Source organism: Mytilus californianus, unplaced genomic scaffold, assembly GCF_021869535.1.
Source record: "Mytilus californianus isolate M0D057914Y unplaced genomic scaffold, xbMytCali1.0.p SCAF_1, whole genome shotgun sequence".
NCBI classification, from domain to species: Eukaryota; Metazoa; Mollusca; class Bivalvia; order Mytilida; family Mytilidae; genus Mytilus; species Mytilus californianus.
The window spans coordinates 131,876,150-131,897,843 of record NW_026262581.1 but is presented as its reverse complement, the minus strand read 5'-3'; the positions used below and the strand labels follow the sequence as shown (position 1 = coordinate 131,897,843).

The 21,694-nt window shown below is 30.8% G+C and overlaps 1 protein-coding gene across 4 annotated transcripts in view; it reads left to right on the top strand.

Moving 5' to 3' along the window:
* LOC127734587 (microtubule-associated protein futsch-like) overlaps positions 1 to 21,694 on the top strand; it is a 94,037-nt gene that overhangs the window by 28,970 nt on the left and 43,373 nt on the right. For 3 of the 4 annotated variants that reach the window (XM_052244549.1, XM_052244544.1, XM_052244556.1), the window contains exons 4-13: positions 1,873 to 2,105; positions 3,980 to 4,129; positions 7,500 to 7,584; positions 10,426 to 10,471; positions 11,971 to 12,051; positions 12,945 to 13,054; positions 13,488 to 13,602; positions 14,130 to 14,202; positions 16,663 to 16,959; positions 19,254 to 19,414. In XM_052244549.1, the coding sequence (XP_052100509.1) occupies positions 1,873 to 2,105; positions 3,980 to 4,129; positions 7,500 to 7,584; positions 10,426 to 10,471; positions 11,971 to 12,051; positions 12,945 to 13,054; positions 13,488 to 13,602; positions 14,130 to 14,202; positions 16,663 to 16,959; positions 19,254 to 19,414 (1,351 nt within the window). Of the gene's footprint in view, positions 1 to 1,872; positions 2,106 to 3,979; positions 4,130 to 7,499; positions 7,585 to 8,924; positions 9,035 to 10,425; positions 10,472 to 11,970; positions 12,052 to 12,944; positions 13,055 to 13,487; positions 13,603 to 14,129; positions 14,203 to 16,662; positions 16,960 to 19,253; positions 19,415 to 21,694 lie in introns of those variants that run through there. The other variant, XM_052244565.1, reaches the window with a different exon arrangement.

The window sequence follows — 21,694 nt, the reverse complement described above, 5'->3', positions numbered from 1 at the left end:
AGAAAACAGTATGCAAATTAAAAAAGTCCATAAAAAATGTATCTAAATCTTTATATGTTTAAGGGTCACAGTGTTGTAAAGTAGATAAATAGTCTGAAATGGGAAAGGCTATCTAAAATATATCTAAATGTTTACTGACTCAGGTCATTGAAAGCATGAATACATTGAATAGAGAGATAAGTAAGGATTTATTGAGTGTCAAATGGAGAAGCTTATTATCGAAACCAATCAACCCGTTAATTATCCCAAAAAGAAACAAAATTACACCATGTTTAAAGTTTTAAATTACTTTGTATGGTTTGTCACGAAAGAAGGGTGAAAAGTTGTTCAGATTTTCAGATGTAATCAGAGTTTGATGAAATTTCATATTTTTTAAATCAGTTAATCAGCAATTTGAGATGCTTAAACAGTAACATACAATTTACAGTCTGTTTGTTTGTTTGTTGTTTTATATGTTTTGGCGACACCTTCAAGTGATAAATCTGAAATTGAGAACAAGACTGTCAGAGTTATTGGCCTTTGTATTGAATAATTATCATTACAAAAAACTATGAATCCACTCAAATACCTACAAATTTGATTGTAACATTAGAAATAATCACAAATTTTCTATGAACATTAACAATCAAAAAAATTTCTGTTCCTTTTCTAGACTAGTAGTGAATTTCTAGAAAATTAATATAAATTCTTCAACTTTAATTGTGTAATAGCTAAATTTGAAGTAGTAAATTGCCAGAAATAATTGAATTAATAACTGAGAACTACATTAAAGAGGTCAGATTGGACAAAAAGTCGAATGTCAGACTGAAAAAAATCTTTCCATTATTTTATTTAGGGCCTCTAACCATTTAAAATACCAACAGCATGCACATTTAATTTTTTTTGTAATTATGAAAAAGAATTTGGTTAAATAGCTGAAGTTTGTTTAAAATTCTATCCATCCAAGCATATCAGATGTTTATAATTTTCCCATGACACGATGAATGTCGTGGAGTCAACAATATCATTATTTATACTTATATATTATAGATAAATATTTGTTGCAATTACTTTTCAATGGTTTTATCTTACATTGAAAAACAGTATGATAAATGTATTTTATAGAAAGACAAGTTTGTTCTTCAAATTATACCAATACCCAAGGATATTTTATGGCCTTTGTATAACTCACAAAAGTCATGTTTTATGGTCTAATTTTGATCGGCAATACAATTTATAGAGTGACTTGAAGTTGATATAATTTGTTTGAGTAATGATTTTACTGGGGCTTCAAAATTTATGAAATTGCTAAATCAGTGAAATATTTTATCCTTTTTATATACAGTGTACTACATGTATTGCACTATCAAAAGACTGAAAAGTTGTCATCAACTTCAAAAGTGATGTCAAAAGCTGGTTGAATATAATTTTTTTTTCTTTAATTTGTTAGCTGAAATCTTCATCTACAAAAACCTTGAAGGCAAACTATCCTAAAATAACTATTCAAATAATTTTCTTACAAAGTAAATGAAGTCCTTGAAATCCAGTTGATGAATAGTACAAAAGACTAAAGGTTTCCTGTGAATGTGATAGGTGTTGATGGTTGAACCAGTTATAACATCTGTTTTGTAAAATACAGTTAATTGGCTGTTCTGTTAAAACATTGCTTGGTTCAAATGCCTCAAATGATTAAAATGTGTTTGGCAATAAAAAAAAAGGTGAAAAAATGTGTTTATATGGGGAAAATATGTTGTGCAGGATTAGTTTCGATTCATATTTATTGCTATAAATTCTGAATCTGAATATATTTTAATAAAGATTCCTGTGTCCAGAGGAGCATTCTTTCGTTTCGCATTTCAGAAACCTGGTTTTAATTAATTTTTCTTGTTTCAGGAATCTGGCTGATGTTAGCAATGACAATCTTCTAAATGTACACGAGTTTGTTCTCTGTATGCACTTGATACAGGAAGTCCTTAAAGGGAGAAAACCGCCAGGAGACTTGCCAGAAAATCTTAAGCCAAAAATGTCTGCACCTGTGGACTTGCCAGCAATAACTTCCATTGAAAGAGAAGCCTATGTTAAAGTGTTCCAGACAGTTGATGATAAAAGAAAAGGTTATTTAGAAGGTAATAAAGGACTCATAGTAATAAACAATGATATGTTCCTTACAACGAGAAAGAAGACCATATTTTGAAATAGAATGAAATTAGGAGAACCTAAAAATAAATTCCATTAAATTAATTTGTCATCTTATTGCTGTTTCATTAATGTGTTATGGAAACATCACCTTATTGAAGAAGTTCAACTAACAAGATATTGTAAAAAAATTGTGAAAATTATTTTCAATTATGAATTTTTTTATTCGCCTGTTTATTATGGTATACTGTTGTCCGTCTGTCCGTCCGTCGTCAATATGTCAGACATTAACTCAAAAACTCTTTAACCAATTTGCATAAAACTTTGGTGAATTGTTTATATCTATTTACATGAGCTCACTTTCGTTTTTTATAAATTTTAGATTTTACGTTTTCGAGTTATGGGGTTTTATTCATTAAAAAAAGGGGGATTTTCCAGCTTTCGTACAATAACTCAAGAATGCTTTCACCAACTTGCAAGAAATTGTGGTGAATTGTTTATATCTTTTGACATGAGCTCCCTTTCGATTTTTATATTTTAGATTTTACATTTCCGAGTTACAGGGTTTTATTCATAAAAAAAGGGGGATTTTCCAGTTTTCAGACAAAAAATAAAAAATGCTTTCAGCAGTTCTTATGAAACTTTGGTGAATTGTTTATATTTATTGATGTAAGCTCCGTTAAGAATCTTATAAATTTTACATTTTACATTTCTGAGTTATGGGGTTTTATTCATTAAAAAAGGGGGGATTTTCCAGTTTTCGGACAATAACTCAAAAATGCTGTCAGCAATTCTCATGAAACTTTGGTGAATTGTTTATATCTATTGATGTAAGTTCCCTTTACATTTTCATAAATTTCTAATATGACATTGAGAATTAATTGAACTTTAATTGTTTATAGTCTGACAACAGATTTACTAAGTATTGCGCAACAGCAAAGTGTATTGCACAACAGCAAGAAATCTTTAATTGAATATAAATTCAATTCATATAACCAATTTCAAGTTCTTTGACTACATTTATTCAGAAACCTATAATATGTCAAATATTTAATACAATCCAAATTCAGACCTGTATCAAGCTTGAATATTGTGTCCATTTTTGCCCAACTGTTCAGGGTTGGACCTCTGTGGGCGTATCCAGCTGCGCTCAGTGAAGCAGTTTATTAGTTTATTTGTCAGCCAAACTAATGACAAAACTGAGCACCACAGAGAATTGAGGTAAATCTGTTTCTCCACTCATAACATTTGGATAAATCTTGTGCCATGTGTAATAATGTTCTGGATAGAAAATTTTGGAATTTGGAAAATGAAATTTTAAAAAATGTGTGCATTATGCAGAAAATTAAATGCAATTTCTGTGCAATCCTCAAGATTGCAAATAATTTTGCTTATACATGAAAAAGAAAAAATCATAAAAAGATATACTGGTTGATAATACCTATAATGACATATAATTTGAGATTTTTAACGATTAATAAAAATTTATATCTATTTTTTTTAAGAAATACCATGCATCTGGTGCATGAACAAAGGAAACACAATTTTATTACTATTCATAATCAGTCTCTATAAGTTGGTTGTGCTTACACAGTTTGGATTGAAAATGAAGAATGATATTTTATGTTTGTAAAATTGTTAGAGTTATTTCCCCTTTGACACATTCGGTTTTAAATGGTCTATAAATACTGCAATTAGATAATTTCAATGTGTTCAAATTACAAACTACATTAAATGAATTGCATTGTAAAACACTTGGGTGGGGTCTGCAAGAATTATTAACTATTGTATATAGACATTAGAGAAAGCCCAGAACAATATGATCAATTGTTAAGTTATAAAACCTGTTGATTATCTGTTTCAGCATTAGAAGTAAGACCGTTGTTCCAAGCTTCCATGTTACGACCAGAGATACTTGCCAAAGTGTGGGACCTCTCAGATATAAATAAAGATGGCGTTTTGGATTCTGATGAATGGACTATAGCTTGTCATCTCATTAGACTTATAAAACAAGGTATGTATTAAAGGATAAAGGGGATGGAGTTCAGGATCTGATAATTCACTTTAGTTTGTCATCTCATTAGATTTATAAAACAAGGAATGGTATTTAAGGGTAAAGTGGAGCCCCAAGGAGTTCAGGATTCTGATTAATTCACTATAGCTAGTCATCTCATTAGAATTATAAAACAAGGTATGGTAGCTTGTCATCTCATTAGTCTTATAAAACAAGGTATGGTACCATAGGATAGAGGATGGAGTTCAGAATTCTGATTAATTCACTTTAGCTTGTCACCTCACAAGACTTATAAAACAAGGTATGGTATCATAGGGTAGGGGATAGAGTTCAGGATTTAGATTAATTATCTATTTAAACCTATAAAACAAGGTAATGTATTAAAGGGTATGGGAGATGGAGTTCAGGATTCTGATTTATTCACTATAGCTCGTCATATCAATAGACTGATAAAACAAGGTTTGATATCATAGGGTAGGGAATGGAGTTCAGGATTCTGATTAATTTACAATAGCTTGACATCTCATTAGACATAAAACAAGGTTTGGTATAGGGTAGGAGGATGGAGTTCAGGATTTTGATTAATTTACTTTAGTTTGTCATCCCATAAGACATAAAACAAGGAATTATATTAAAGGGCAAAGGGGATGGAGTTCAGGATTCTGATTAATTCACAATAGCTTGTCATCTCATTAGACATAAAACAAGGAATTGTATTAAAGGGCAAAGGGGGTTGAGTTCAGGATTCTGATTAATTCACAATAGCTTGTCATCTCATTAGACATAAAACAAGGAATTGTATTAAAGGGCAAAGGGGGTTGAGTTCAGGATTCTGATTAATTCACAATAGCTTGTCATCTCATTAGACATAAAACAAGGTTTGCTATCATTGGGTAGGGAGATAATTGAGGGTGCAGACCTCTTAAGTATCAATAACAATATAAAAATAAGGAGATGTGGTATGATTGCCAATGAGACAACTATCTTCCAAAGTTCAAATGAAGTGGATGTAAGCAATTATAGTTAACCGTACGGCCTTCAACAAGGAGAAAAACCCAGACCATATGGTAGGCTATAAAAGGCCCTGACATGAAAAATATGAAACAATTCAATCAAGAAAACTAATTGCTTAATTTTTATACAACAATCTATGAAAAACAAATATGACAGACAGAAACCAATGGCAACCACTGAACTACAGGCTCCTGACTTGGGACAGGCACATAAAGAATGTGGCGGGGTTAAATATGTTTGTGAGCACTCATCTTCCCCTATCCTGGGACAGTGGTGTTACAGTACAACATAAAAACAAACTATAAAAATCAGTTGAGAATGGCTTAACTCAACAGATTGATACAAAGCAGAAAAACATCGAACAAAAACACAGACCAGACGAATGGTTGTTTTAGATTTAGAATTTAAATCTTAGGATATAACCTCTTCAATTTATTTGAACAAGGCATAACTTTATTGAAGTTTCTATGGATGATCTAACATAAAAGTCAGGATAATATTTAAAATTCTAGTAATCAACTAACTACCTATCACCTTATTTATTGAAATGCAGGAACAAGCTACTGTTTTAGGAAGGGCCTCTATCTTTTTATGGAAATGCTGGAACTGGAACAAGCAATTGTTTTAGGATGAGCCTCTATCTTTTTATTGATCTGTTGATGTGCAGCTCAATCATTTTTTTAGGAGGGGTCTCTTACTTTTTATTGAAGTTAAGGCACAAGTAAGTGTTTAGGAGGGGCCATACCTTTTTATTGATGTGCAGGCACAGGATATGTGACATTGGGAATTTATGTTCTTTTGTTTATTTAGATGTTTTTTTTAAAGTATAAAGGGGGAAATTTATTATGATAACACAGAATATTGCCCAGGTGTTTAGAAAGAACATATATGTTTCCAGAATTACAAATTAAAGCTGACCAAGATATTGATTAGCCATGACTTTTGTTGAGTATTTACTTAAATACATAGTAAATCCCTGTTTTTGTAGTAAATACACAAGTTTTGTTTACAAACCACATGTAAATAAAATTTGAGATCAATAAAGAGCTTTGAAATGTCCAGTATAAACCCTATTGAAATGTTATAAAACATCTGTAAGGTGACAAATTGGATAAGCAGATGGGCAGTCATTTGAATGGGGACAAGGTAAGCCAAGACACTTATGATAATAGATGTGGTGGAAAGGGCATTGGGTGGGGATAAAACATCTAATAGGTGCCTAATTAGATAAGCAGATGGGCATTTGAGTGAATGGGGACAAAGTTAGCAAAGATACTTAGAACAGGTGTAGTGAGAGGGGAAGGGAGAGCGGATAAACAAGTAAGGTGTTAAATTTTATAAGCAGATAGGCAGTTGGGTGAATAGGGACAAGGTCAGCCAAAATACTTAAAATAGAGATGGTGGAGAGAGGGGATAAACAGCTGTACAGTGTTAAATAAAGTACTGAAAATTTAGAAATCATTGCGAGGTTTTTATTATTGTCCATTATGCGATTGGGTGATATTTGTGATAAGAATTCTGAAATCTGACACATATATTTGTATGCAGCTTGTTGTGTAATCACAATAATTGTTCTCAAATTTTAGCCTGTCATGATGAAATCATATTAATAAATGCCCGCAATAATTTCTGAATTTACAGAAACAGGTGGGCAATCTAGCGAATAGCGACAAGGTAAGCTAAGAAATTTAGAGATCGTCAAATTGGATAAAACGATAGGCAGTCTTGTGAATGGAACAAGATCACAAAATATAATTGAAATAGAGGGTAAGAGGATAAATTAACTGGAAGATGGAAGGAATAAAGATAACCAAAAATACTCAAAACAGAATAGGTATAGGAAATGGGGATAAAACATCAGAAAAGTTGCATAATGAATGAGTAACTTAAAATTAAAAGGGAAATTAGGATAAGTTAAATGTCTCTAACTTGGGAAAGGGGGTACAAATGTCAGTAAAGTGACATTTAAAGAAAGATACTTTATATAGGGATGATAAAGGAAAGGGTTCTAAAACATCTTTACAGTTTCAGAATAGAAAAGCAGATGAAGATTTAAGGGAATAAGAACAAGGCATGTCTTTTGCTTATCTATGTTAAATATCTGTCTCATTGAGGTATACCCCACATCCCCTTTTATTCATGAGCAATGATACTCCAAATAAAGAGGTCTTGTAAAGGAGATTGGGCATGCAACTGGGCTCAGAAAGGAAGACCTTATAGGCAACCTTTATTACAGAGGTTTATATCTGATGCTAATAAGTAAGCTAGCATAATAAGTTTTGTAAACTTGAACAATTCACTCACACACACTCTTGTGTTTCTTCTCTTACTATAATTCTTTTTATTTCTTCTTCAGGAAATGAACTAGATGGGAGTGTGAACCCTTTCATTTGCCATCCTGACAAAATTTCTCCTATTTCACTGCAAGCCAGAAAATCCAGGTATGTATACAAGAAGTGTATTGATCTGAGCCAGTTTTTTACAATTACAGGCTGTGCCTCAGACCAGTATGATGGGTGCCAAGTGGAGCAGGATATATTTACCTTTCTTTAAATCATTGCATCTTACCTAGTATTTTTGGTGTTAGAGTGTGATTTTGTTTCTTATATTGTAATATCCAATATTGTCTCTGTGTAATATGGACGTTTAGTTTGTGCTTAAAGGTCCATTCATATTGTTAAACAAAAAAATTGTTAATGTTAAATGTAATGATTCAGTAATGTGATGTCCAACAACATTTTGTGCAAATCATGGAGTGGTCTAAATATGACATGTACCCCATTCAGAATATTAAAAGAAAAAATTCCTTATAGTTTTAAAATCAAGATTCTAGAGTATTACACTTCTAATGCTTGGTGCCCCTAGTTTATTTGAAAATATTGGATTTATTGAACAATTGAATTATTAAAGTTTCTTCTGGAATTTATAAAGTTTCCAAAATTAATCTTTTCTTCATTTACAAAATTAAACAGAAGACTTAGAATCTTCAGGAGTGACAAAGTTCTCTCTGCCAGGTATTAATTTTCAGAGTAAATGAATTGTATGTTATCATATCCCAGGTATTAAGTGGTCAATACTGAGGTAAGATAAAGAAAGTTTTCATGTGTACATTAACCTATAAATCAATAAGATCAATTGATTATTTACTTCAAGTTTTCTTGTCTTATGTCTCAAACTTATTGTTTAGTGGAATGTGTTTGAGTTGTTGACTGTCCTTGGTTTTACAATGATATATGTAGGATAAGTAAAAGTCAGGACAGTTATGATTATTTTTGAGTTGAAAATGTCCTAAGTAATATCAGACCAAAACACAGAGGTAAACTCTGCAGTTTTAATGAAAAAAGAATCTTGAATTAACAGAATCAGGTAGTACTTCATAACATTTAGCTATCTACTGCCACAGATGTGCTTCTGTAGTTATACTGATAACTTTCTATAATAGAAGTATGAATGAATGAACTAATGGTAGGACATACAAAGGTCATCAATTTAACCTTTTCATTGAACGCTTCAAAAGCTGACAAATTGCAAAATGATACAAAATTTCATATCTAATAACAATTTATTGATAGTTTTGTAATATGAATTCTATCAAATCGCATGTTGATGACCATTTAACGAATGTCAAGCTCTCTATCTGATTTGGCTACTCACGCTGTGTGATCAGCACTAGGTGTCCAGATTTCCCCCTACAATGGCTGGAATGTGGCCAAATTATAGTTTTATTTAGTAAAATATAAGTATCTTATAATAGATTAGGCTGTTTTGATTTAAAAGGGATCACAGAATCTGTCTGTCATTAAAATTGTTGAAGTTCTGCACATATTTTCTGAATGGTAAGATCCAGGTTAGGGAGACATTTCATGTATGGATAGTTTATTGTATTGTCAAGTGAGTACAACACTTTGATTCTTTTTTAAATAAAAAAACAATGGCAAATTTTACATTGTGAAATTTTTTTATGTTCTTAACATAATTACTGTAAATTCAGATATTATTGCATGCATTTATTATTGCCAATTTCATGACCACTGGAAAAAATGTGAAATCTAATTTATGCAATTGCAAAAAATTTATGAATAAAAACACTACTGAAACTATGAATACTCGAACATGATATGGTTGCATTTTTTTGCATTGATAAAAACTTAGTAGTAATATCTGAATTTACAGTAATAGAAATTAGCTAAAACAAATGCAATAAGAGCATGTGCTGCCTTTGTTTAGTGTGTATAAAGCTTCATGTGTATATATTTTTTTTGAATTTAAACAAAACCATGTAAAATGATATTCTGTCAAAATGGACTAGATTAAATATAAATACTTTATTTGCTTAACCACAAATCTGTCAGGTTTTTGAAATGCTGCAAAAATTTGGTCTAAATTTAAAACCGGTCTTATTGTTGAAAGGGTTTGTCATTTTAAAATTCTTGTTTTTGTTTATATTCACAAATTTATTGGACCAAAAGATAATCATTGTCCCTAATTGTTTGTATTTTTAAAATTCCACATGGTCATATCTTTTGTTTATATCAAACATAGATGTTCTGACCTCAGCTGAACCTTTTATGAAATGGAATTGTTATGAACAATAGACTACTATTTTGTGCCTTATTTATTTGCACAAATGTTTATAAATGTCCTCTGTTTTTTACATATTACACTTCTTTGAAAAATCATTATTTTATACCCCAGTTTACAGTTTGGAAACTTTTAAAGATTTCTGTGTTATGTGGGCTCTCCTGGCATGCCATTAATATATCTGTTGCAAAACTTTGTATAGTAGTTCCCATTAAAAACAACTACTCTAATGGATAGTTGTCTCATTGGCAATCATACTGCATCTCGTTATTTTTATAATATTAAGTATATTGTCCAAAAGTCAAGATCACCTGATAAACTCATTGATAAAGTGTATAAGTACTATTTAGCTTTCATCTTGGATCCCAAAGTCAGATATCAATAACTGATTTGGTGCAATGGTTCAATATAAGGTGACAAACCCTATTTAACATCAAGTTTAGTGGTCAAAGATGCTAGATTTACATGTGGAAAAAAAACTTGAAGACTCAAAAGAGCTTGTCTCTTGAATCATATATGGCAAGCCAAAGTGGACAAAAAGAGCTTTTTTTTAGTATTAAAAAATCATTTAAATATCTTACAAATTCAACTACAAAAAATTGATGTCACAAGCATGTATACCTGATCTGGTTTTCTTGTGGGCTAATTAGGACAAAAGTCAAATGCATCATAAGCTGATTGTAAATGTTTTGTATTTGTAGGGTCAGCAAATATGAACAGCACAAGCAGAGGCTTATGTCTTTAAAGGTTTGTATTTACTATAGGAAATCAAAATAGTTCAAACATGTCTTTAAGGATTTGATCTGAAAGTTAAAATTGGTTAAACAAAAATGCACAAAATGTATAAGTAATTGACATTTTTATTAACATTTCTTCCAATACACTTTATCGCTATGTGGAAATCTGTCCCGCTTGACCCGAGAATCTGTCTGCTTGAACTTCTGACATCAAACAACAATCACTTTTTCATTGTGGCGTCAGATATTTTCTATTATGACATCAAAATTTGACGGTTACTTTTGTGATGTCCAGTATTGGCGGACAAATAGCGATAAGGTGTATTCTTACTTTTTTCCTTTTTTTTTTAAATTATATAAATTAAGTATTATGATGGTGTGTCTGTCTTTTCAAATATTGTTCTAAATTAGAAATAGGAATTAAACTAGTTTACACTTGATCTTCTGACCAATAGTCTACCTCCATTTACCTATTCCTAGATATTAAGATGCATTGCAGGATATGCTTACCCTTCCAGAGCACCTGATAAATGCAGGTGATTTATTTTATGCCAGTCTGTCTTTGTAGGTTGTCTTTGTCATTAATACATTGTCAATTTTTGACATTTTAACTTTTGGTCCTCTGCTAATCTTTATTTAAATATAGACATGTATTTGATGTATGAATTAATTAGATACCCTAATTGTGGCAGAAATTAAAAGAAATTATCCAACAGTTGATGCTACAATAAAGGTGGGGTTGTTGTCTCTTTGACACATTCCCCATTTCCATTCTCAATTTTATTATTTTAAGAAAATCTTATTCACTTAGATAACTAGACTAGTTATTGTTGACCTTGCTTTTGATGTTTTAAACTCTTATGACCTTTGCACAGCTATCAAAAACTGAATATCTGTTATTTCACCCTGGCTAACATTATGACATGAAATTTTAATATTTCAGTCATAAATAAGATCTTATCGAAAATTTGAAATATGTCCACTTGTAAACATGAATAGTATCCAAGACTTGTTATTAGTACCTGACATATTAGTGAATTGTAAAGAGTAACATAAAAAACCATTCATAACCAGTTGTAATTACTAATTTGCATGACTGTAAAATGATAAACACCCGACACCCGCAAACTTGAAACAATTTTGAAATATTTGTTTTTGGTTATTTAATCCCAATAACATGTAAATAAACTGAAATATATATCATTTTGGAGATAGGATCCAGTTTGATATAGATGTTTACAATAGGAATTCTAATAGGTGATTTTAATTACTATTGAATATGTTGAAGGTTTTTGTTGTGCAATTTTGCTTTTCTTTTTTGTAAGTATTGATTTAACACAAAAAACTAAATAGATATAAAATTAACTTTTTAAACATTAAAACTATTGATTATAGTAGTAGAAACTGTTCAAGCATTATAATTTCATGCAAACTAATTATTTTGATGCTATTTCTAAGGTTACCAACTAAAGGATGTTACAAAAACTTACACTTTCTAATACTTTCTAGGAAAAGAGGAAAAATCAGAGCTTACAAGAAAAAAAAAGACTTGATTTACTGAAGGAAAAAGTGAACATTGAAAAAGAATTGGTAAGTTTCTGTATAATATGAATGTATAACTTTTCATGTTAGTTTAAATTGCTGTCCTGTTCATAGATGGATGAAATACACGTATCCGATAATACATGACTGTTTACAATTTTTTTCTTACTTTTAAAGTCTTTCAAGGGAGATAAATTGTTTATTGGGGCAATAGCAGGAGCTCAAAATATTTCAAAATAAAAGAATTTAACACCCACAGAAGGGCTGGTATTGTATGACTTCTTAATGTTAGACTGACATTTGAACCTATCACAAGCCTACCACTTCCATTATCATAACCTTTGGTTAGTTCATCAATTTATTCAATTTACATCTCAAAAACTCACAGTGTACTGTTTCCTTTATCTCTTGAAGTAATTCTAATTTTAGGTGTTCGCGTAAAGCTAAAAATGCAACCATTGTTATCTGACATGACACTTATTTTCTCCTCTATTGACACATTTTCCGATTTAAGAGCTTAGACCAGTTGTGAGTTTGCAACCAATATTTCATGTAAGTCGTAAATCGTTAATATTTGTGAAACGGTCGCATATCGTAAACATGGTCGTACAACCTATTTCACGATTTACGACCTTTTGTGAAATGGTGGCCTGGTTGCATGATGTGCACATCAGGCTAATAGTATGGTGAGTGTTAGGGAAGTGGGCAGGGGGGGGGGGGGGGAGCATGCAAGTGGGGAATAGAGTATCTATTTAATGTGCTATAGTTTTTACCACAGAGTCTTTTATAAACTTTTTACAATGCTTGAATATACAGAAAACATTCACACGTCACTTTAAACATTTTCAAACCCAAACCTGTCAAACTTTCTAGAATGATTATTTATAAAATTCTTTTTTATAACATATACATATTTAACTTGTATGTACATGTATTTACAGTGTGGCTTACTTCAAAACACAGGGAATTGTCCTCTCACAGCAGATGAAATATTGAATTTGAACACTAGGAACACAGAAGATATTGATAAACTTGAGGAAATTGTCTCCAGGTAAATTTTGCAGCTGTAGGAACATTTTCCTTCTTATGGCGGTATCATTTTGTATTTTTGGTTTGTTTAATTGTCTAGAGAAGTAAAAAGCTCCTTGTTGATTAAAAAAAAACAAAAAAACATAAATATATCCTATATATTCTTCAAGGTTTACCTCAATTATCACCTTTTAATGGTATGTACCGGTACTTACTGCAATTTAAGTTTTTAATAAGTTATGACTGAACTTAATTAATTTACTTTGTATTTGTGCAATTGAATTATTATATACAAATTACATGCAAGTTTTGAATTTCAAACTGCATTGAAAATTGGAAATGTTTGACATCTAAAATAAAGTTGACTGATGAAAATATCAAATTCTTGCATGGGTAGAAAAAAAAGCATATGTCATGCAATATTTGTACATAAAAGTATTGAATGTTTTTTTAAGATTGAAAAAAGAACATGAAAAAGTAAGACAAGAAACAGTGAAAGTTATACTAGGAGAACAAAAACTACAGGATGAGATTCGACGGATCAAATACGATACCGATGAACTAAATAAGGTACAGAAATTGAAAATCTTGTTTATATTTATTCCTAAGATTGTAAAAAATTATTTTGTCTGTTTGTCTATCTTATATAATTAGTCAATAGTGTTTAGTATATAGTCATATCAAAGGAAAGTCCAGATTAAGTTAAAATTTTATTTAAGTTGAGCGATTTTGTGGAAGTTGTAGCCATAGGATATATAAAACTGCTTGAAAAAAACCTTCTTTTTTCTGTAATACCTGAATCAATTGATTTAATATTTGGTATATAGTCACATCATAAGAAGCTACAGATTAAGGTTGAGTTTTGTTGAGGTTTTTTCTGTTTTAGTATCAGTTTTCCACACTTTTTTCTGTAATTTATGAACGAAATGAATGGAATTTTATGTATAGTCATACATCTTGAAATATGAATAACTTTTCAACTATTCCAATTTTATGTTTTTGAACAACTCCTTATGATAAGATATTGTATGGATATCAATTATAGATAATTTGCCTCTCATTATTTTACATTCTTGGTATGTTATCTTTTTCTTCAGAGATTAGGAACAAAACATAAGAAGGCAACAAAAGATCCTGATCCTTTCCATCAGCTGTATGAACAGAGAAAAGGTAAACTTTATGTCTTACTTATGTTGCTGGGTTGCTGTCTCATTGACATTTACTCCACATCACCTGTCATATATAACACATCATTGTAGATGCTAATTCAGTTAATTATCTTGGGGTGGGGGGGGGGGGGGGGGGAGGAATTAATTTGGCTAAGTTAGGAAGGAGAACAAATCTTAATTTACGATAAAAAATTTATTTTCTTAATACATACAAAACAAGGGTTGACAGTTTCATTGAGTAACTGACATACCACTGTCGAAACATGTTATTGACAGTTTCATCAAATAACTAACAAAACAAGTGATTCACAGTTTCAATGAGTAACTGACCTACCACTGACAAAACCAGTGATCTACAATTTCATTCAGGAATTGACAAAACAAGTGATTGACATTTTTTTGAATGATTATCATACCACTGATATAACATGTTATTGACAGTTTCATGGAGTAACTGACAATACAAGTGATTGACAGTCTTATTCAGTTTCTAACATACCACTGACAAAACCTGTGATCTACAATTTAATGGAGTAACTGACAAAACAAGTGGGTGTCAGTTTCAATGGGTAACTGGCATACCACTGACAAGACAAGTGATTGACAGTTTCATTGAGTAACTGACATACAACTGACAAAACAAGTGATTGAAATTTTTATTGAATGACTATCATACCACTTATAAAACATGTCATTGACAGTTTCATGGAGTTACTGACAAAACAAGTGATTGACATTTTTTTTAATGACTATCATACCAATGATATAACATGTTATTGACAGTTTCATGGAGTAACTGACAATACAAGTGATTAACAGTCTCATTCAGTTTCTGACATACCACTGACAAAACCAGTGATCTACAATTTAATGGAGTAACTAACAAAACAAGTGGTTGTCAGTTTCGATGGGTAACTGGCATACCACTGACAAGACAAGTGATTGACAGTTTCATTGAGTAACTGACATACCACTGACAAAACAAGTGATTGACAGTTTCATTGAGTAACTGACATACAACTGACATAACAAGTGATTGACAGTTTCATTGAATATCTGAGAAAAACAAGTGATTGACAGTTTCATTGAGTAACTGACATACCACTAACAAAACATATATCACTTAGATTGAAGTATGATTCCCTGACAGCTAAAATAAGCCAAAAAGTACAGAAAGATTTCAACTTTACAGCACTTGACTACCAAAGCTTTCAGGAATGAAAAGGACACTAGGAACACTTCCATAACACCACCTAATTTAAATGGCTGTTTTACATTATACAATCAGGTGATTTTTAACCATGAAGTTAAAGGATCTTTACTATAGCTTATCACTTGACCAATGAAGAGACCAAGATGTTAGAACTAATGTTACATTCACTATGAGAAAGGAATTTATCACAATAGAACATATAGGTACTCCAAGCAATGACCAACAGTAGCACTAGGGTTTTGACACTTAAACTTAGGTTATTCCTCTTGTCAGATGAACCATTGCATCAAGGTTTATATGTATGGGATGGGAGAGACAAGCTTTTTTCTTTAAAGTTATCGGGCGACCGGACCTCAGCCAATTGACCTTTTGATTAGATATGGTTCATCATTTCCACTTAAAGAAAAGATTGTACTGAGTTTTGTGAAGTATATATACAGGTGTTACTCTTACTCCACATTCAATGTTTTACTGCAATTTGATAGCAGGTTTACTATGTTACATCTATAGCTTTGTTATATGAGTATAATAAAAATACGCAATGTTTTGATTTTTTCTTAAGGTGAATTATGACTTGTGAAACAACTTTCTAGCTACTATAGAATAACCTTAAGTACAAAGAAATCAGATTATTGGATAACAGTATTTAAAACGATTGACTTTTTGGCAGAGTTATCCTTCTTACTATTGTTAAAGTCACTGACCAGAAGATTAGAAACAATAGAACGGATAAAAAGATTACTGTCAAAGTCATGTTTGTAAAATTACTCTGTGGAAAAGGAACCTCTGTTTTTGTGGTCAGCAAATGACTTTTTGTTTTTCTTATTTTGGATAATAAAAATTATGTGGTGACAAACACATTTGTTTTTTTCTGTATATTTTACAATAAGAATGACATTGTCTGCAATGAATTGAAGTTTTCAGAAAAAAACATTAAACAAAGACTAATGCTTTCCATTGTGGTATTGAGAAGTTGAAGCTGGTCAAGGTTTTAGTGCTGTGGTTATTGTAAAGATCACTCTGTCAAATAGGATTATAGGATGCCATACTAATTCAAAACTATGAGTTGTTTGGAACCAATATCCACCATGGTTGAATTTGAGTCAAAACAATAGATTATCTTCAGGCGATTTTGTCTATAATGCAAAGTTTTAATGACAACTCTTAATATTGTTTAAGCCTGTGAGATTTTTTTAATTATAACAAATGCTTATGCAGAAAAATAAGACAAAGTATTATATTTTTCAGAGGAAAGAAAGAAAAGTAATTTATCAGAAGGAGAAGAGCCAGAAGTCCACTATCCATTTAAGATTAGTCCCTTTGACAAAGAAGCATTAAGTTGGAAGTCCATTAAGGGTTCTGACGTGTTCCTTAGCAACCATTTAGTAGACAATAATAACAGTAAACAGTCAATAGAAAATGAAATAGTTATAGAAAATTTACATGAATTTAGTGATAAATTTATAGAAAGTTGGAGCAGTAGAAAACCTTCAGTAGAGATGGAGAAATCTGAGGAGGAAGATCCAGTGTTTATGAACGTAGATGGTAAGAGTTATCTCACATTTTATAAGTATATATTTCTTTAGGTATTTATAAACATTCAAATATCACAAGATTTATGATCTACATAGTTAGAAGTGACAGCAAGTGAATTAACCAGACCAGTTTTATAAGCTGGGGTTATACAAATTATATGAAGGAAGCCTATTGATTGGTAAATCAAAAAAAAAATTTAATAAGGATAATTGATATGATATTTCTCTTCGATTATTTTTGCCTTAACATTTGTAATGTCTTGACTAAATTTCTGCATAACTTTTGTTAAGCTTAACAGTGAATAAGATATACTGATACACTGAGGACTATAAATTTTTTATATCATGGATATGATCCTTTGATTTTATAAGAGTTGTCAGTTCATCTGTATATAGATATAAGAAGATGTGGTATGAGTGCCAATGAGACAACTCTCCATCCAAGTCAAAATTTATAAAAGTAAACCATTATAGGTCAAAGTACGGTCTTCAACACGGAGCCTTGGCTCACACCGAACAGCAAGCTATAAAGGGCCCCAAAAATTACTAGTGTAAAACCATTCAAACGGGAAAACTAACTCTCTAATCTATAAAAAAAAACGAGAAACGAGAAACACTTATGAACCATATCAACAAATGACAACTACTGAACATCAGATTCCTGACTAAGAACAGGTGCAAACAATTGCAGCGGTTTTAAACGTTTTAATGGTACAAAACCTTCACCCTTATCTGAAACAATAGTGTAACATCACAACATAGAAAGACACACTATAAAATATCAATTGAAATGGCTTAACTCAATCAAAAGACATATTAACACCAGTGAACATACACTGAACAAATAAATTTGATCTATGATACAATGTAAATACAAAATAAATAAACTAAGGGAAGAATAATAAAAGTAACATGTTATACCGCTGTGAAATGTTAAACAATTTAAGAAAAACAATATGCTTGAACAAAAATATCAGCCATTTGCAATTACTTTAAACACAGGTAAATGAAAATAATTTTGTTGTTAGTTATACGTGTACAGTTCAAATAGAGAAAGGAAATATTTTTACGAAATAAATAATTTTGATGTTCATGGTACGAAGAAGTGAAAATTTATAGTAATACCAAACACTTATCAAAGCTGGTATATAGACCAGATATAACCCTGAATAACATTAAATAACAAAAAAGCATTACAATTAGTATCAACAGGTCAAATAAACAAGAAAGTACGATTTGAGAGTACTCGCAGTTACTGACAGCTAGTTAAAAGCCAAAAACAATTAATAATAAAAAATTATGCATCAGAGACTAAAATCAATTAAAACACATCCCAGGGATTTAGTATTTTAACGTCATGGACAGTCAAAGAAGACATGTATATATAGTAAAAGAAATAGGATCTTGTCTTGTTGCGTCTCTAGTAGTCCATTTTTTATCCGATTGCTCATAGATAAAGAAATGTTTCGGACTGAACGGAGTTAACAAAGCATGTATGCACCACTTTTAAAGCAGTTGTGCAATGCCACATTTAATTGTCCTGAAAAAAAGAAAATACAACTTATTACTAAAATTTCAAAAGCATTATATTTCATACATAAAATCAGGGCCTGATTTCATAGAAAACATGTCATTCTGTAGAGTGCTGGCTTCACTATTAGTATTTGAACATGATTACTATTAAAATTACCAGTTTGTTGATATTCATCTTTGAAATCTTCATAAAACATAAGATCTGCTTCATTTGTTAAACAAGCAACGATCAATCAATCATTTCAAAAATAGGAACCTGTAATATAAACCTAACCTGTCTTTTAATTTAATTATTTAGAACAGTGAATTCATATCTGTGTGCTGGCTTCACTATTAGTATTTGAACATGATTACTATTAAAATTACCAATTTGTTGATATTCATCTTTGAAATCTTCATAAAACATAAGATCTGCTTCATTTGTTAAACAAGCAACGATCAATCATTTCAAAAATAGGAACCTGTAATATAAACCTAACCTGTCTTTTAATTTAATTATTTAGAACAGTGAATTCATATAAGTTTAACCTATTTAGTCACCCTGTTTTTATTCTAATTTGAATAAACGGCTATTTGTTTAAATTTGGTTTGGATTACTGCATTTGAACATAAAAAGTGTCTTTCATTACCAACCTTTTCTGCTGATTTGTATAAGAATATATGAATTATCTCCCATTGTTAAAGTTGAAAAAAATTGTTTGAAAAAAGATGCAGTTATCTCCCCTTTTTGAACCATTTCTTTACTTTTACTTTTTCTTTTTATATTTACAGTAAAACCAGAGGAGTACAACCAGTGGCTGGGTGCTGGTTGGAAAGACGAACAAGTATTATCCAGTGACAATCCACAATTTTTAAGACTTCATAAAAAACTGGTTGACCTTAAAAAAGAAATGCAGAAATTAAATGGAGAAGTTGGTGGCAGATTAATGTTTGTAAGCATTTGTTCTTTTTATCTTTCTGTCTATAACCCCCTGTATATGAGTAGAATTTCTGGTTTTGTTAGTCTGTGGCTACACTTGACTTAAAATGTAAAAATAATTGTTTTTTTCAAACTGTTATAAAAATTTGGCTGAAGTGTAATAACTTACAATCAGAAATCTTAAATGTTTCTTCATTGGAATTTCTTTTATTTAAGTTTGAAAACAACAATTATTTTTATATTTTTATTCATATTACCACTTAACAAAATATTTGGCTATTTAATAAACTGTGCTGTAAACATTTGGACTATTTCCTCACTAAAATGTGGTTTGACCTTTTAACCTTAGTGGTTGGAACTTAGCCTGCCTTGGTTGACTGGTAGTGGTGTACTTGCCTTGAGTGTGGAAGCTCAAAGGTTTGATCCCTCATAAGGTCAATCCAAGGACTTTAAAAAATGATATTGGCTACTTAAGTTATGTCAGAGCTAAAGAAACTGGTTGGTTTTGAGTAAGTTTAATGTGTCCATGTGGAGTGGCATTTCTTCCTGCTGACTATTGCCTTGTCAAAGGTCATGATATAACTCAGCACATGGGTCTAGTAGAAAGCAGGTTCTATTCATATGTTCATATTGTCATAGTCTTACATCGACTTGTAATATTTGCCACTGTACATTATACACTAAAGAAGTCATCAATCAATCATTACCCAGGTTCTTTCTTTCTGTAAATCAAGTTACAGAACCTTTGTCTGTTTTTCATTTATAAAATTAAATTTCTAGCTTGAAATAAGTTGAATTACTGTAAAGGATTGGCCTTTCTAAGGATTTTAGATGGTTCATTTGTGTTTCAAAGAACTCACTCAACAGAAAATAAAAAAACAGAATAAGGTTTAAAAACTTATATTACATTTTAATTTGACTTTGAATGTTTATATACTCGTAAATCTGTCATGAATACAATCAACCATTTGTTCTTTTTCTACTGACAGTATACTGTTGTTTCTGTAAACTGTTTTAACTTAATATTAAAGTTCAATGCAATTGCCATAAATTTTCAAATGTGTACTAAAAGCAGTATATATAGTAAGAAGTAGAAAGGAAAGAGTTGACACTGGAGAATAGCCAATAATTCTGTGACCTGGCACTTTGGCATTCTATTGATTCCCGAAATCCTATTAATCTATTAAAACAAACACTGATCGAGAGAATTTTGGGGATTAAATGTACACAAAGAGTGGTATATGATTTCATTCAAAGGTGACTAAAGAATAGATTTATTGGTTTTTATAGAGATTCATTGTTGTTTTAAATGCATGCGAAAATTGAACGAAATTGTCAATATTTAAAATCAATAAAATAGTGTACAGGTGTGGTCAGGTGACAGATAGACATCAAAGGTTTGTTTTAACTTAGTTTCTATGTTAGTTAATTTTAGTTGTAATTGTACTTAATGTAAGATGAATTAAACATTTGAGAATAATGCTGACCATTTTATGGTAATATCAATTTTGAAATCAGATTTTTGTCCATATTTTTTTAATTATTGAAGTTGCTATGTGCTTATACCTTGCGATCTAGAATGCTGATAAGTCATATTACTTACGAGTATACAGCTATATGTCAATGTCAAAGTAACCCTACAACATAAAAAGATAAAATATTTCTTGTGGTCAACATACAGTCTTCAGCAGTAGACAAGTGTCAGAATACTGCAAATATATCATAAAAATATTTGCTGTATTGAATTAATGGAAAACTCAGCAACTTGCCTAATATGTTAAAACAATTCTGATGTGCATTAATTAATTGATTGTTGCATATATTCTTATTGTCACAGTATCACATATACCATAGTATGCATAGTATTGAATTTTCAATTAGATAATGATTTACACAAGAGAAACAGCTTTTTCATATTTAGATGAACGAGAACTAGGACATAATTCTTGCATTATATTGGTAGGTCATGTTAAATATGTTTATTACTTAGAGGCCAGAGTCTGCAGGATTTGTGTTCCTTTTTTCCATAACCTATTTTTGAGATAGTTGAGGCCTTATGAATCAGAAACAAAAGAAATCTGTATTTGCCTTGACTGTTCATGCTTGACTTTGATGTTACTGATATTAACATATTTTACTTGTGAAGATGAATTACAGATCAAGGAGGCCTTTTTTCCAGTTGACTTTCTTTTGTTGGAACTTGAGCTTTGGACATAACTTTTACTCTCAACAACTTTTCACAAAATACAAAGTTTATAGTTACTGAATAACTTATTAAATTTCTATGAAAGTC